Here is a 17493-nt window from a genome sequence, read left to right on the forward strand (position 1 = left end):
CAGTTGATCTTTGTCTTTCAATAGACTCAAGTGTGGCTTCTGCTTGGTTGGAATGAAAACCTGTGCCCAAATTGGCCAACTATTAATAACACAGAGTTGTCCTGTATTCAAATAATTCAGCTATGGTGTTTGGCTGAGTGAATCAGCGGTATCTAATTTTCATCAAGAACAAATCATAGCTCATTTCTTAAACTGATTAATATCACAGCAACGTTCAATTTTCAACTCTCAGTTTATATTTACTGTAGACATTTCTGTAAAACTGCTTTGTTACAATGTCATTAGTTAAATATATAATATATTAAATAAATAAATTTGCTATATAATAAGTATAATAAATTGAATTCTGAGAGTCACAAGGTGTTGATTTAGTTTATTTTGAGCAGTGATTTAATCTTCAAGGCAAATAACAAATTTATAGATGTTACTTTTTCAGTACTAACAGTTTAAACAGGAACTCGTATGCCGCATATGGCACATGAACAGATTCGGAAGGAGTCGGACGTCAGAGGTAAAGTTGGAACTTTTCTGCCACATTAATGTCTTCTCCAGATTGCTCTTTAACATGACAAGCAGATAGAAACATCTATCTATAATTGTAAAAACACAAGTGATGTAAGGAACTACTTGATTTTTGGACCTTCCAAATACTACACATACAGTATGTGCCATTATTTAATAAATAAAAATGTATTTAAATAATTTATATAAAAAATGTAATTGTTTTCATATTGCTGTGGTATACGAGGAATAAAGCACCCTAAAGCATGTTGTAACAGGAAAAATAATCAACCTTACACTGGACAAGGTACATCACACAACCCTGTGAATGATTATTTTGCAATAATTATACACTATTGTCTTTTATTAAAACCCTTTATCCTTTAGTTTAAGTACATTTGATTTGCTCATTTCTGGCAATCCTAACCTCAGAGTTAGATCAGTAACTTCATGAAAGCTCAAATAATATGTTTCAGGAGCAGATGATTTTCATATTCATAAGCATTTCGTATTCATTTGGCTTGTATCTATCTGAGCTATACACTGAGTAAATGTGATTCAAACAGGAACACAAAAGATCTTTTTGGATTAGATTTCAAAGCAAAGATTAGATATGTATGCCTGTGATCTGATATGGATTAATATTTCACATATGTGAAAAGTGCTTTAGGAAAATTCACATGCACTTGTGTTAACATGGCCATATCCGTTTTCTTCTCATTCACCCTGGACTCAATGTGAATTAGTCTCTAACCCTGTTTAGACTAAAATTATTCTGACAGATGTTTGTGATTAAGCTCGAATAAATTATATCACAACAGAATAAACCAGAGCTTGCCTTTAGATCCATTAGATCATTATTATATAAGAAAACACAAACTCATAAGTGTGACAATATTTATAATGAAAAATGGCAAATAAGACATAAACATACAATAATTAATACAAAGTTTAATTAAAAGCAAAATAGTACTACATTAAAAGGCAGAGTTGTGGTAAAGCATATATGGCTTTTATAAAACACGTATGGCTTTTATAAAACACCAGGTCCCTTTATTCCAACAATAGCGTAACACCTGGGGGACAGGAGCGGGTTGAAGAGCTGTACCAGGGCCGAGTAGGACACATTCTCCTGTTAAAACATTTCATTTAAGATAAAATAAATACTTCAGAGAGTTACATGGACATTATTTCTAAATCCAGGTCAGTCATGAACTTTTAATAGCATTTTGGGGTAAAACAGACAGACAGACAGACAGACAGACAGACAGACAGACAGACAGATAGATAGATAGATAGATAGATAGATAGATAGATGAATTATTTTATTATTTGTCCTTTAGACAACCTAAAAATGAAAAGCTAACACCAGAGATTGTTCCAGGGCTTCTGATTTGTCCACACTTCTAAATCATCTCCACAATAAACTGATAAACTCAAAGGATCCTTTACCTGTTCCTTCAAGTAGCACAGACGATCCAGCAGGATAAGACCTTCAATACAGGGAGCCAAAGTCACCTTTAACTGAAACAGAACATAACAAACATAACAAAACATATCTTAATATATATATATTTTTTTAAGATTAACCTTTTTCTGTAATACAGATAAACACACAGATGTTCTATATTACAATAAAATCCTAAAGTAAGTTTTAAAAGCCTTATCTGGACAGGGTTATCTCCAGTATCTCTGTGAAGTCCAGCCAAATTTGTCATGTCCGTCATTTTTACAGGTTACACATTCCTGTGTCAACAAAATCTTTAAACTATTATAAAATGTCCTGTAAAAATAATTCCAGGTAATGTATATCCTGTCTGAAATGGCATGTTAGTAAAAATTCCATCATTGAACATGGGTGAAAGAAGCATCACATGTTTTCTTAAGAATGGAAACACTGTGTTATATGTGTAATATTGTCTGTTTAAATCAAGCCAAATTTGGCCATTTTTAAAATGCCAAGAAATGAAATATTATAAAGAATATATTTTATCTCTGATAATAATCATATGTAGAGTATTGATTAATTTATATGGAAATGACATACCCTGTAAAATTAACTTCTAAATATTAGAGACACTGAAAAAGATCTTGAACTGTCTGTGTAAAACTAACAACATAAAATAAATAAATAATATACACTATATTGCCAAAAGTATTCGCTCACCTGCCTTGACTCGCATATGAAGTATGGTTCATACCATAGGGTTCAATATGACGTCGGTCCACCCTTTGCAGCTATAACAGCTTCAACTCTTCTGGGAAGGCTGCCCACAAGGTTTAGGAGTGTGTTTATGGGAATTTTTGACCATTCTTCCAGAAGCACATTTGTGAGGTCACACACTGATGTTGGACGAGAAGGCCTGGCTCTCAGTCTCCGCTCTAATTCATCCCAAAGGTGTTCTATCGGGTTGAGGTCAGGACTCTGTGCAGGCCAGTCAAGTTCATCCACACCAGACTCTGTCATCCATGTCTTTATGGACCTTGCTTTGGTCACTGGTGCACAGTCATGTTGGAAGAGGAAGGGGCCAGCTCCAAACTGTTCCCACAAAGTTGGGAGCATGGAATTGTCCAAAATGTCTTGGTATGCTGAAGCATTCAGAGTTCCTTTCACTGGAACTAAGGGGACAAGCCCAGCTCCTGAAAAACAACCCCACACCATAATCCCCCCTCCACCAAACTTTACACTTGGCACAATGCAGTCAGACAAGTACCGTTCTCCTGGCAACCGCCAAACCCAGACTCGTCCATCAGATTGCCAGATGGAGAAGCGCGATTCGTCACTCCAGAGAACGCGTCTCCACTGCTCTAGAGTCCAGTGGCGGCGTGCTTTACACCACTGCATCCGACACTTTGCATTGCACTTGGTGATGTATGGCTTGGATGCAGCGGCTCGGCCATGGAAACCCATTCCATGAAGCTCTCTGTGCACTGTTCTTGAGCTAATCTGAAGGCCACATGAAGTTTGGAGGTCTGTAGCGATTGACTCTGCAGAAAGTTGGCGACCTCTTCGCACTATGCGCCTCAGCATCCGCTGACCCCGCTCCGTCAGTTTACGTGGCCTACCACTTCGTGGCTGAGTTGCTCTCGTTCCCAAACACTTCCACGTTCTTATAATACAGCTGACAGTTGACTGTGGAATATTTAGGAGCGAGGAAATTTCACGACTGGATTTGTTGCACAGGTGGCATCCCATCACAGTTCCACGCTGGAATTCACTGAGCTCCTGAGAGCGACCCATTCTTTCACAAATGTTTGTAAAAACAGTCTGCATGCCTAGGTGCTTGATGTTATACACCTGTGGCCATGGAAGTGATTGGAACACCTGATTCTGATTATTTGGATGGGTGAGCGAATACTTTTGGCGATATAGTGTATATATATATATATATACATATATAAACATTTTTGCTAGTTTATTCTTTAGTGTCAGTCATTTTAAAATAAATTCATTCCATCCTGCTTGTTTTGTAATTTTTATTAAAAATGTAGTAACATTTACCTATCTCTAAAGGTCTCCTGATTTTTCAGTGATGCACCAAGCACGTATAGACAGTAGAAAGAAAATATAGCATATCATGTACACTAACATCTGCATCTGACTCCATGTTCATTTAAAGTGCCTTCTATTCACAACAAAATCCTCTCCAGTCACATGTTACCTCCTCCCTGAATACACTTTTTTCTGTTTTGTATTTTAGTCTTTAATTTGATAATAGCGCACATTATGTACAGTGGGGTCCAAAAGTCTGAGACCAATAGTGAAATAGATTAGGCATGAGGAAATTCTGACCCTTTGTACACGGTCAATATCACACACATGTTTCCATTTAAACAGGGATCAAAAAGAGTGCTGGTTCTTGAATTTTAAAGTGAATTTAATAAGTTAATTTTCTTCGCTTTAAATATTTAAAAATTCTAAAAAAAACTGTTTTACATTTTTTAAAATACAATTTTATTTCCTTTTTTTTTTTTAAGAAAAAAAAAGATTTTTTATATTTTTGGATCCTATTCAATATACTACAAATTAACAGATCTCACCATGTTGAAGGCCACCATTTCATTCATCCTAGAGATGTACAGATCATGATAACTTTGAATCACACTGTCTGAGAGCTGTTGAGGAATCAGAGAAACAAATAATAATAATAATAATAATAATAATAATAATAATAACAACAACAACAACAATATAAACAAATCTTAAAACAAATCATGAGAAATGTGTTTACAAAATTGCACTAAAACTGGTTCATAGACAGTAAAAAAAATAATTTCACTTCAGTGTAACTGTTATCTTTCATTATCAATATAATACACTCATTAAGTGTAAATGGTTATGTTCAAAAAAATAAACCAGGATTATCATATAACCCAGATTATAATAGATCTAACAAAAAGCAGCAGGATTATGACATGGTCTTGAGTTTGTCACCATCTCTGACCTTTGAGTCGTCCAGTTCTAGTTTCCTGAGAGCTCTCCTTACGTAGTCCACAAACGAGGACGCTTTGGAATAAACGTTCCCAACACGCTTCTCACTGCAAAATGGAAAACTGATCAGAATGATGTTGTCATGACTTTGGATTTAAAATCTCATTGATTTCAATTCAATTCAATTTTATTTGTATAGCGCTTTTAACAATGGACATTGTCTCAAAGCAGCTTTACAGAACACAAGATACATAGCACAAAAGTCCAAGATCAAAATCATCCCTAGTGAGCAAGCCTGAGACGACTGTGGCAAGGGAAAACTCCCTTAGATGGCATTGGCAAATCCTCAATATACACACAGCAACTGAATTCTGTATTAATACAGCAGAAGTTAAACCAATAAAACTGACAGACTTAAGTCACTGTTCTGGCTTTGGAATACCTTAATCTTACCCACTCTTCACACTCCCTTATGTCTAAGGGTGCGTATCAATCAGCTCCCTAGGTTGTGAATCAGTTGGGGTACTTTTAAGACACATTGAGACTCTGACGAGTTTCTGCTGATATTCTAATTTCCTCATCAGTCACTGTAAAATCCATACATATAAAATATTTTATACGTCATATAAACTTGTTAGCTTAATCACAACGGTTTCTGTTATGGTACTTCAAGCAGGATCATAGGCCAGCTAGTGTATTTTTAAAAGTTGTTAGACAAACAAACCAAATATACGATGTCAATTAAAGTTAAAAATAGCTAATCATGAGAGCTAATTGTAGACAAAGTTGGCTCAATGTTTGTCTGATCATTTTTAGAGCTGAGAAGCTTCAGAAAATATGACATTATTTTCAATAAAAAAAAAAAAGTTTTCTTTGAGTTGTGGTATTGCTTAGGGAGCAAATATCCAGTGCTCTGGAAGGATGTCACGACTGAGAGGAAGACAGCCTTTAAAACCTGATCAGTGCCCTGACTACTGGACTAGAGAGCTGATTGCGAGCCCTGGTGCTTTCTAAATTTTTAAATTATTATTATAGGTACCTCTTATGGGAATCATAGTGATCCTGTAATATAACATGAAGAACGGCCCGATAGAAGAGCGACTCCATAGGCAGCTGAGAAGAAGAGGTGAAGATGGTGATTAGAAAATATTTGTGTTTAAATGACTAAATATAAATGTGGAAATTTTGTGCTAAGTATCAAAAATGTAAACAGAAAATTAAAATATTCATATCTCTCCACTCCACTGTAAATGGCAGGACTGGTATTTAGCATGTTTTCATTACTGTCACACAACATCTCTCTCCATTTGCTTAATGGAGGTATGAATTGATTTAATGAGCTGCTCACCCCTCCTCCAACTGATACTCTTTCGAGAGCCTGTAAATGAAAAGAAAGGAAATGAGCCTGATGTACTTCAACAACACATGGCTTGTAAGGTAGTATGGGACTGAGAGTTTATCAAAAATAATTCAATCAATACATAATAAGGCCAATAATATCATAAACCAGTTAAACCAACAACTTACGAGACATGCAGACATTCTGGCATTTCGTCCACAGAAACACGCCTGCTCCCGTAAGTACTGGCTCATGGGAAATCCATACACACCACTCTCACACTCTGGTCAAGGGCAGTTCATGGAACAGAAAAGATGAAATCCAGAATGAATGAAAAATTCCTTATATAGTTAAAATTGTTCACATATCTCAGTAATGAAACGTGACATAAACAAGAAGTTAGACTGTGATACATTATTGCTTCACTGCAATAAAATGTTTGCTGGTCAGACCCTTTTGCTAGTCTGGCTCATTTGTTTTCTTGTTGAAACCTGGAGCATGGGAGTGCACATACTCAGAATTGAGAAGAGCCGATAAGACTGCAAACTTCAGGATCCTGCATCTTTCAGTGTACAAAAGATATAAGACATTTCATGAGACACTTCATGGAGAGCTTGTGGGGTGGTCTATGTGGACGACATGCTGCATGAGATGCTCTATCAAATAGTCCATAAAACACTCCATGAGATACTCTATGAGGTGCTCCATGAGACATTTAGTTAGCCTTAGTCCACTGGAAGGTGCATGAGATGCTTCATGAGACATTCCATGGGACAATCCAAGACGTGCAACAGACTTCATGATATGCTCCATAAGCTGGTCCATGGCATGCCTCATGCAATACCCCATCATATGTTTCATCAAATTCTCCATGAGATGAGTTGTGCCACAAGATACAAGACAATTCATTGCACATTTCATGAAAAGAACATGAGATGGTCCATGAGTTGGTGTATGAAACACTTTATGAGATGGTCCATGAGATGTTCAATGAGATTCTTTATGACATGCTCCATGAACCAGTTTATGAGACCATAAGATATTCACTGAGACATTCCAGGAGCCACAGGCAGAGCTTGCGAGACTAGTGCTACAAAAACAATTACTGTATTGCTAGCCAATGTGTTTGCGCTTTAATGAGTTTGCTCCTGTGGATCAGAAAACTAGTCCTGTAATGAGTGTTCAGGCCTCAGAGTGATACGGTGCATGTGTCTGCATCCGTGTGTGCATGTCTGCATTTGTCTGTACACAGTATTTAAGTGTTTAAAATCCGTGTTCTCCAAGCTGGACTTTGTCCAAGTTGCATTAATAACCATAACATTATCGCATATCTCCTGCATGAATTGTGGTAAACCCCAGAACAACTTGAGAGAGGCTTCCTAAGGTCAGGAATAGCAGGAATGTGAGCTGAACATCATAGCGCTGGTCTCAATAATTTTGTTTTCACTTTCTTCATTATTGTTGTTGTTGGCTCCTCAAAAGCTGCGCTCTGATTGAAGGTAAGTAGTGTTAGTAGAGACAAAGCTGCTAAAGGCAGAATTTCTCTCAGTGTAGTGTAAGAGAACGCTTCGACTGAGAGCTCTTATGTGAGTTTATAGTGATGCAGGAGTGGACAAAAGAGGCAGCTTGAATAATCCAATGCCACTGAATTGGATTTAGGTATATTCCTAGGAACCATAACGTTGTGTGTCAGGTGAATGCTTGGGTTGTGATTGCTGTTGTTGTGTGCGTTATTGTCTTTATTTTATTACACTGTGTGATATCCATAAGAACAATGAGCGTGAGTCAAATTCCTTGTTTAATTGAGTGTACCTAATTAAGCATGAATGACAGCACTTTTTATATGTGAAAAGGCAGTTTATGTTGGTTAATTAGTATTCTATTCAAACCCTGCATCAGGCATTTCAACATAATTACATGTTATAAATCATGAACTTGGTCACGATCACTGGATCACAGCCACTTGGCTCCTGAAGTAACTGCAATACCGCATAGTTAAAATCAACTGTGTGTGTGTGTGTGTGTGTGTGTGTGTGTTCAATAGCTGGGAGTCCACTCACCCTGTGCATCTTCATCAAACTCCTCAGAAAGTAGGTGGTAACAACATCCCACGCTGCACACGGCCCGAAGCTCCTGTTTGGTCTTGAACATGCGCAGTGTGCTGGGAGCCAGATCTCCACACGTATGCAACCCCACCATGACGGCATCCTGGAAGAGACACAGAGAGGTTTATTTGTCAGCACACAGCATAGTGTTTGCCTTGTAACACAAACATCTCATGCACCTCAATGTGTCATTCCTGAGGCTGACTTCCCAGAAACCATGCTGTGATCATCATTAGAATAATGATCCCATCAAAGGAATGAAGAAATGTCAAGTTTCTGGTGTATACTTGGATCTTATTGCTGGCTATCTGAAATGTTACATGGATGGAACAGATAAGCAGCTATAACTTTTGATAATAATAAGCAATCCAAACTGTCACCCAACCTCAAAGTATTTCTGATGATTCATTTCTTTTCTTGGTGAAATGGATAGCACTGCTCTGTGGTGTATACAAAAAGCTGAAATACAAAAAATAAACTGAAATCTAATCCAATATTTGTTTATATAATATATATATATACTATATATATACTATATAGTATATATATATATATATACACTATACTACTATTATTGTTAATTATTTATTAATACATTATTATTACTATCATTAATATTAGTAGTAGTAATAGTAATAATAATAATTACTATTATTAGTAATATTAGTCATCTTTGCTAAAAGGATATTATACAACATGTTGCTCCTTGTGTTAGGTCCAAGCTGGGACAAAAAGGTTTATTTTTTTAAAGCCTCATCTACGTGGAAAAACTTAAAGAAACAGTTATAACTTACGGTGCTCCTTTTGCTGATTTTATGGCAATTATAAATATTGTTGTCTTTGATTGTTCTTCTGCCTTTCATTTTTGTGTCTTTGCTGCCTTCTTGGCCAAGCTACTCTTGTTGATTAAATGACTTTTTATCCTGGATAAATAAAGGTTGACCTTAAACTTATTCTCAGAATCTAAACAGTTTTTATAAAAACGCATTACTCCTTGATCAGAGTATTGCTCAACCCTCACCTCCAGCTCTGTAATCAGTGTCCTAAGTTCTGTTTCAGCTGTAACATAAGACGTCAGAGGTGAGTACAGGTTTTTAGCATCCCTGTTGCCTTTTCCATCCCGTGCCTTCCTCTCAAGGTTCTCCCTCTTCCTCCTCTCTCTCTCCTCTGCGCTCAGCTGGCATGGGGGAACCCGAGGAGAGGCTTGCTCTACAATATCAGGCGCCAAGGCTGTAAAAAAGGAGTTCTCTAAATCAGCATTTGTTGTTTCCGATTCAGTCTGGTCCGAGAAAGCACTCTTGTCCAGACCTGGTGAAGAACAGCACTGAACTTCAGCCACATCATTATTGCAATCTGTTGTGACATGTTTTTTCCTATCTCTCTCTTTTGCACCACCCTCCTCCTCTTCCTGCTCTTGAGAAAGTCTGGGTCTTTGATGGCCTTGCGTTCTCTCTTCTTGTTCATCATCATTTTCTTTCCTGTCTATCAGTTCTTTATTTTGAACTTCCGGGTTGCCTTTGAATTGTCCATGATTCTGGTAGGCTCTAGAAAACTTCTTCAGCTTCCTATTCCTCTCCTGAGCACCACGTGTGTTTGTGCTGGAGCAGTCAATGCCAAATACCTGCAGGCTGTACTGCAAGGAGAGGAAAGAGCACAGGTAACCTTTACCTGAGCCCACATCTATAACCTGACAGAGAGAGAGAGAGAGAGAACATTTCAAGTGAAAAAATTAATGGAATAAAAGTATTAAGCACCTCAGTTAAAGGCTTGTTTCTTTGTTAAAAGTAACTGCTACCAGGAGCAAATGTGTGTCTATCACATCCTGTGGTCTTTCCACTTCATTGCATTTCTTTTTTTCCCCCCAGGTGAATTTTATTCGTTTTGCTGTTTTATCTGAATAGAACGAACTTGTAGTTTCCAGTTATATACTGTGCATAACTGTAAAGGGTTTCCAAAAAAACCTGTAAATGCAATGGATCATGATTTAAACATAAATGTTGGTAACTGTACTTAAAAAGATTTGACCTGCTTCATAAGTTGAGTCTGACATCAGTTTCCACTGCACACTAAAACATGCGTCTTTGTTCCAGCAATTAATCACATGATTGACTCCCAAGGGCTGCAATGTCTTTCACACTTGTTGAAGTTCCTGGAGCCACACCCAGGTTCAAAAACAGCATTAACATTAAACAAAATGTTCTGACCTCTGCGGTGCAAACAATGAAAAAAACTGTAAATCAGAAAATTAACTAAAAAATATATATATATTGACACCAACCACTTTCAAGTTTCAATAATTGGGACTATTCAGTTTACAAGATGTTTCTTACCTGTTTGACTTTGCAGAATCTGGATAAAGCAGCCACCACTTCAGCCATAGCTGGCACCTCATGCGCCTTCTTAGAGTTCATGAACTCGTCAGGTTGCAACAGATGTCCACCTGATGTCCCATCTGAAATAATTCCAGCATAGATAGATAGATAGATAGATAGATAGATAGATAGATAGATAGATAGATAGATAGAGAGATATTGTATTTTAGGAGCACACTAACCTTGCGTGTCTCCATCCATTACTCCCAGCATGTCCATCAGTGTCTGTCGCTGCACACATACTCCCAGCCCTGGCAGAGAGTGTGCTTCAGCCGCCCTCAGCAGAGCCGACACATCCACCAGCTTCTTACTGACATCGCAAAACCCGAAACTAGTGCTCACTATAAAATACACATTAAAAAAAAAACACAAACACAGAGAGCAAATAACCATCTTAGACATGAGTGAGCAAAACGAAAAATATATATATCACAATATCCATTAGTAAGAAACAATTCCACTTGACTAATAGTGACACAATTCATCACAATATCGATATCATCGTCTTTAAATAAGGGGTTATAGGAATATAATCAATTAATTATGGTGGTGTGTGGTGAATTAGTGTGTTACCACTCCAGATTTATTCTTACTAGCTGGTTTTCCAGTGATAGTATGTTCTAAAGATTTGTTTTTACCTCTTCTTTTCCACACCAAACTTTGCAAATGATTACCGTTTTTTACTCACTATAGAACACGTCTAATTTTTTGTCCATTTATAGCTACACTTAATGTTGTGAAATGTCCATTGGACACATTCCTGTTTTCACTTATGTTATAGCAACTCTATACAATTGCTCCCTTTCCAGACTCTCTATTTTCTCCCTCTGTTTCGTAAGAGTCTGCTGGAATAGCTAGTTACCCCATTTACACCCATTTTCATGATGTTTTTAACGATCTAATATCACAATATAAAATATTCTACTCTGTTGAACTTGCCTTCTGGCGCCCCCGTGCGGTCACGAGCTGCATTAACAGCCGTTAAAACCTCCCCAGGCTCCACAGCCATGAACGCGCGCCACACATCGCGCGTGTAGAAATCGACGGTGTGCGCGTTCGCGATGCGTAATGTCACGGAAAGAAAACGGCGAACCTCGTCGATCTTTTCCTTTAAAGAGTCGGCGGAGATGTTAGAAAAAGACATGATGTACTGAAATTACATCAGAACTGCTTCTTCCTTGTTATACACGTAGCACAAATGTGACGTTTACACTTTCACAGACAGTGCTAGTTGCTGTTTGTCTCTCGGGGCAACATTATATGTTACTCTGAGGCCATGTTTGCTTTACTGTTTTCTGTACTTAATAAAATGGTTTTTTTTAAATTAAATAGAGCGTATTATTTGCAAATTATTGTTTGAAACTCTAAAGTCTCTGCCCATATTCGCCTTCGTGCTGGATTGCTAATGTCTGATGGCCAGGCTACGTCATAACTGTGCGACATAGTCTTCTGGCAGCATGGTTAGGTTTGTGTTTCTACGTTGATATTCAGAGATTTGTCTTGCTTTGGGATGGCGCCTGTAAATCCACATTTTAAAGGAAAACCTTCATTTAAAGGAAGAAACCCGAAGAGGAGAAATACAGATAGTCATAATTCAGCTGTCAGTAAAAAGAAGAAAACTTGGAATCCGGAGAACAAGTTTTTCCAGGGCAGTTTACAAGAAGGTAAGACTGCAGTGTTTATATTGGTTGATTTTTTATTTTTATTTTTATTTTTTTTTTAGATTTTTAGATTAATTTTAGATTGAGATTTTAAATATATATTATATTTAGATAGTTTAGATTTTGTGATATTTTGCAAATCTCTATTTTATTTATTTGATATATATATATATATATATATATACACACACATATATATATATATATATATATATATTAGATCTTTTGGTTGTGCTTTGCTAAAATGTAAACAAAATGATTTGTATTCAGCAACTAAAACGATTAAGTATATAAGTGAACCCAGCCATTTAAATGCAAAGGTTAAAGTAGGCTATATCGTAATTTTACAATGTATTTACCAATAAAAATATTAAATTAGTCAACAGAAATGTAACGTGGGTGTGTCCTGATGAAAAGGACTGATCAAAACATAAAATCTATTTAAAAGTCCACAGAAAAGTATAAAAAGAAGTAAAAGAACGATAAATATTTAAATGAAACCTATATATTTGCCTTGATCTCACATTTACAAAAGGAGATGCAAACCTTTTAGTTGATGTTATATATATATATATATATGTATGTATGTTTGTTTGTTTGTTTATGTCATACACTGTTTTTCCTATTTCACTGTTAATTGTGATAATTAGGGAACACTTTTTTTTATGGTCGTTTTGATCCTTGTATGTATTCATTTTTTTCTAAACAGTGTCAGATTTTAACAAAGCTATGTGTCTATAGGTAAGGGCTTTGCCTTCCAGAGAAAGCAAAAAGTACAACAAGAATACAAGAAACTTTTGCGGAAAGAGAAATGGAGAATGAAAGATTCCAAGCCCAAGCTAGAAGACGAATACCCCGAGCATCTGAGGCACCTGTACATGGCCGAACGGCAGAAAATGAACGAAGAAGAGCAACTAAACAAGGATCGCAGGAGGAAAGGAAGAAGCGGTGATGTTGGAGAAGAAGAAGAACAGTCTACTTTTGCTAGCTCTGTCGCAAGGACATCTGAGACAGGAAGCCCCGAGAAATCAGCTGCTTCATTGAATGAAGGACCACAGACTTCGCAGTTTGAGAGGTTTGTTAAAAAGTCATGCAGGTTTACCGAAACCTGTGAACATATGCACTGTGCACAAATAATCCACACACTTGTGATTTAGCTGTAGCATTTACATTTTTAATTATAAATAAATTTTTATAGACTTTTTATTATACCTACATCTGTACTTTTTTGCTAAAAGAGTAGAAATGAATAAAAGTCATCAGAAAATGGAGGTTCATGCATAGTTCATCTAATAGTTGGGCAAACATTAAGCTGACACTTAAAAACACTTAAAGAGCCGTGTTTGTCTTTAATTCTTGAAACATCCTGTCTGTTCATTAATGTATTTTAGTAAATGTAGGCACAATACCATTAATGTAGGGATGCAAACTATTTCTTAATGCACATTTGCATTGCTTTTCTGATTTTAAAATGATGTAAATAGATTTCTAAAAATGCAGTGCAAGGTAATATTTTTTTTGATAATTGTTAATTTGGTTAATATTAATTTGGTAAAAGGGAGATTTCATGAAATAGTTTCAGCCATAGTTACACAAGAAATAAAAATCAGTGCTTAAATGCAGCTGCACTCGCATTCAACTTGTTCTTATATTATATATTTATATATACTGTGTAGTATCATTGACTTGTAGCAACACAAGATGCTTTAATGCCAGTGTCTACATGTTGTCTTGTTGTGTCAGCAGTTCTGGTCAGGACCAATTCAAGAAAAAGAAGTGGAAGAAAATGTCTTCCAACCAGAAGATGATAGAGGAGTATAAAAGACAAAAAGAGGAGCGAGAACGAAAAAGAGAGGTGAGGAAACATGAAACTCTTTACTACTCCTAAGGCCTTGTCATTGCAAGTGAATAGTGAAATGTTATCATTATGTATATAAATGAAGGCAAGATGAATCATGTCAGATCATTTACCACATTTATACTGCGATCGCAGTGTATGCAGAAAAAAAAAATATATCAAATAAAAAAATTAACAATAACTTAGTTGCATAGGTTTGCACACTCCTAAACAACTAAGTAAGTTAAAATACTTTGTTGAAATACCATTTGATTTTATTACACCACTCTGTCTTTAAGAGACACATCTTGACTTGAAAATATATTAAACCGGAAAATATTACCCCCTTAAGTCATCCCACATCTTGACATTTTGATTAAGATGTGGGATGACTTAAGTGGGTAATATTTTCCTACGCTTTCTTGTTAAACCATTATAAATCCATCAAATCGTGTGCACCGTCTGCTTCATGTCACCCCAAAGATTTTTAAATAGAATCAGGTCTGGGTTTTGGCTAGCTCATTTAAAAGCACCGATTTGAATGCATGCTTTGGGACATTGTGAAATTCCTATTCAGCTTATTAGCAAAAAAAACCTGAAGATTTTGCACCAAAAGCTTGTATTTGTAATTACTTATGATTCCCTTCACTTTGTTAAAAGCCCCAGTTCACAACACCTTTGTGCTGTATTGTGGCTATGGTGTTAATTTGGTCATGCGTTTCTTTCTTGCATTAAACATACATTTTAAAATAATTAAAAATGATTATCTTGGAATTGGTTTGATTAGACCATAACACATTTTGCAACATGGTCTGAGGTGACTTAGTTGAGCAGAAAGGGCTCAGGTCTATCCACCCTACCCAGAAACCCAGACATAGAATATGAAAGATTGGTGTCATCTGCAGAGAGTAATGAGTACTTGACAGCTCATTTCTCTTGTCAGCCTTTCTGATAAATGTTTCATTTGTCCTTTTATGAATTTTAGAGGGACGTCCTGTTGTTGGTGGTCACTATGGCGCTCCATTTAATATGTTTGTTGATGATGGCTTTCACAGTGTTCCATGGTGTATTTAATGTTTTGCAAACACTTTTATACTCCCCTCCTCATCAGTCCGTTTCGACAAGCTAGATACCATACATGCTTTATTAGCACTTGTTGGGACGTGGCTTCAGCAGATAAAACCGAGAGAGATTAAAAAAAAAATCATACAGAAACAAGGGTATTTTTAATTATAAATTGATTGAATTATATTAATAATTTATAATTAATAATTATTATTATTATTATTAATAATAATTAATCATTTTTATTAGACTTTTTTATTTTTTATTCATAGTTTATCTCATAGATGGGCAAACATTAAGCTGACACTTGAAAAGCTTTGTTTTTTAAATATTCTTTAAGGATTTGGACTGTTTATTAATGTATTTTAGTAAATGTAGGCAATATAACAGAAATTGAAGGATGTAAACTGTTTCTTAATGCACATTTGCATTGATTTTTAAAATGATTTAAATAGATTTTTTAAAAATGCAATGCATTGGTACAGAGAGAGATCATACAGAAACAACAATCTCTATTCAAGGTTAATCTGAATAGTTTTATTCAGGACAGCTGAATGATGGCTACTTTTGAACATGAGATTGAATGTGATTGGTTCATTCTGAACAGCCACATCCTCAATGATTAAAAGGCTGTGCATGCTTTTTCTCATTCTGGTTTTTATATGTGCTAATTTCTCATTAAGCGTTGAAAACAATTTGACATGATGTATCTCACACAAACCTGCCATTTTTTAGTTGGAAGTAGACTTTTTCTGTCCATTATAAATGCACACAGATCTTTGTGTTCTGTTTTAGGAATACTCGAAAGACAAAGCACAGAGAGAAGAGGCTCTGAAGAGATACAAGGAAAAGAAAATGGCCACATATCAGTTGCTGAAGAAGAAGACCAAGAAGGGTCAACCGAACCTGAATCTGCAGATGGAGCTGCTGCTTCAAAAAATCCAGGCTCAGCGAAAATAACCAGAAAACCTGCAACCTACTGTCTAAAGGCATTTCTGAATCTTGCAGACTGTGAGAGAGACCTGGAAATGTATCCATATTACACAGAGACTAAAACAGAGTAATGTGTCCTAATCGCTCTGTCTGTGACGGTTGTGAGTCAGCAGATGGTGCTGTCCTGTGTGTTATAAACTGTTTAATGCATTGGGATTTGTGTGATTCTTACAAAAACTTTTGTTTGTAGTTTTTTGTAATTTTATGATCTCAGATTTAATGAGACCAAACTCTAATGTAAATTAAAGCAATTTATGCCCTTTTTATCATTTCTGGAATTAAAGCTTCATAAAGTTGGTTACCACTTTCATTAAACTATCATTTACGTCTACTTCATGTACAGTACTTAACCCTGCATTGTTGTTGAATTCTTCCACACATTTTTGGCATTTCAGTATTGTTTTGTTTCCAGCTGTAAGCCACACATTTTGGTGTCAGAATTATACTTAGAAATGACTCAAATTGGTCTTTAGCCACATTATCCTCATCCTGATGAATGGATGAATAAATGAACACTGACGAATGATTGTAAGGTCTAAAATGTAAGACAAACAAGCAGCTGTGTTGTATATTATTTAATTCAGTTCAATTCAATTTTATTTGTATAGCGCTTTTAACAATAGCCATTGTAAAGTAGCTTTACAGAATATAAGAAATGTAGTACAAAAGTCCAAGATTAATATAAGAGAAAATGAGTAAGCCTGAGGCAACTTTGGCAAGGAAAAACTCCCTTGGATGGCAAGAGGTGGAAACTTTGAGAAGAACCAGACTCTGGAGGGAACCTCATCCTCATTTGGGTCACACCAGAGAGTGGGATTATAAATTATTATAAACACTGGAGCGTGCGGTTATGAATAATGTTCCTTTCTACAATCATAAACTGTCCGTTGGAGTTGAAAGGGTTCCTTCCTTTACTAATACTAACATTGTCAGAAAATAAGTCAATGAAACTTATTTTTTGTTTGTTTGGTTGTTTGTTTGTTTTGCACAGGAAAAGAAGTCATTTTGAAAGTTTTATTTATTTTTTTTTAAGTTTTATTTATTAGCCTGTTTGACCTGTCCTTTGAATTGAATGGGTTTATCCCAGGCAAATAGGACAAAAAATACAAATATTATTATAAATGGTTAATGTTAATGGAAAAAATATGTAATGAGAGGTGCATGGAATTTATAAAGTGGTCTCGAGAA

The 17493-nt window shown here is 36.0% G+C and overlaps 2 protein-coding genes across 5 annotated transcripts; one reads left to right on the top strand and one right to left on the bottom strand.

Annotated features, from left to right (window-relative positions):
* Positions 1 to 431: 431 nt before the first annotated feature.
* mettl25 (methyltransferase like 25) lies at positions 432 to 12135 on the bottom strand. The gene is made up of 12 exons (XM_058417674.1): positions 11689 to 12135; positions 10932 to 11090; positions 10708 to 10829; positions 9399 to 10064; positions 8333 to 8480; positions 6461 to 6555; positions 6282 to 6311; positions 5973 to 6046; positions 4947 to 5040; positions 4543 to 4617; positions 1954 to 2025; positions 432 to 1633 (listed from the first exon to the last, which is right to left on the bottom strand). Exons 1-12 carry the CDS (start codon positions 11891 to 11893, stop codon positions 1535 to 1537), a joined length of 1839 nt encoding a protein of 612 aa, XP_058273657.1. The 5' UTR covers positions 11894 to 12135; the 3' UTR covers positions 432 to 1534.
* Positions 12136 to 12166: 31 nt separating this feature from the next.
* ccdc59 (coiled-coil domain containing 59) lies at positions 12167 to 16650 on the top strand. Of its 4 annotated transcripts, none has more exons than XM_058417677.1 (4): positions 12167 to 12413; positions 13152 to 13485; positions 14154 to 14265; positions 16088 to 16650. In XM_058417677.1, the coding sequence occupies exons 1-4, from the start codon at positions 12260 to 12262 to the stop codon at positions 16145 to 16147; spliced, it is 660 nt and encodes a 219-aa protein (XP_058273660.1). In that variant the 5' UTR covers positions 12167 to 12259; the 3' UTR covers positions 16148 to 16650. The 4 variants fall into 4 exon arrangements, with proteins under 4 accessions (XP_058273660.1, XP_058273658.1, XP_058273661.1 ...); XM_058417675.1 differs by having other exon boundaries at positions 12169 to 12413; positions 16108 to 16650; XM_058417678.1 differs by having other exon boundaries at positions 12170 to 12413; positions 14157 to 14265.
* The last annotated feature ends 843 nt before the right edge of the window (positions 16651 to 17493 follow it).

The sequence above is a fragment of the Hemibagrus wyckioides genome, linkage group LG19 (assembly GCF_019097595.1).
Source record: "Hemibagrus wyckioides isolate EC202008001 linkage group LG19, SWU_Hwy_1.0, whole genome shotgun sequence".
In the NCBI taxonomy this organism is placed as follows: domain Eukaryota; kingdom Metazoa; phylum Chordata; class Actinopteri; order Siluriformes; family Bagridae; genus Hemibagrus; species Hemibagrus wyckioides.

Excerpts from the sequence above, each read along its gene's own strand:
- ccdc59 (XM_058417675.1), top strand. The coding sequence starts at position 12,260 with ATGGCGCCTGTAAATCCACATTTTAAAGGAAAACCTTCATTTAAAGGA. Across the intron at positions 12,414-13,151 it reads CCAGGGCAGTTTACAAGAAG|GTAAGGGCTTTGCCTTCCAG; the intron begins GTAAGACTGCAG and ends ATGTGTCTATAG. Across the intron at positions 14,266-16,107 it reads AGCGAGAACGAAAAAGAGAG|GAATACTCGAAAGACAAAGC; the intron begins GTGAGGAAACAT and ends GTTCTGTTTTAG.
- mettl25 (XM_058417674.1), bottom strand. The coding sequence starts at position 11,893 with ATGTCTTTTTCTAACATCTCCGCCGACTCTTTAAAGGAAAAGATCGAC. Across the intron at positions 11,091-11,688 it reads CCGCACGGGGGCGCCAGAAG|TGAGCACTAGTTTCGGGTTT; the intron begins GCAAGTTCAACA and ends TGTATTTTATAG. Across the intron at positions 6,556-8,332 it reads GTTTGATGAAGATGCACAGG|AGTGTGAGAGTGGTGTGTAT; the intron begins GTGAGTGGACTC and ends GCCCTTGACCAG.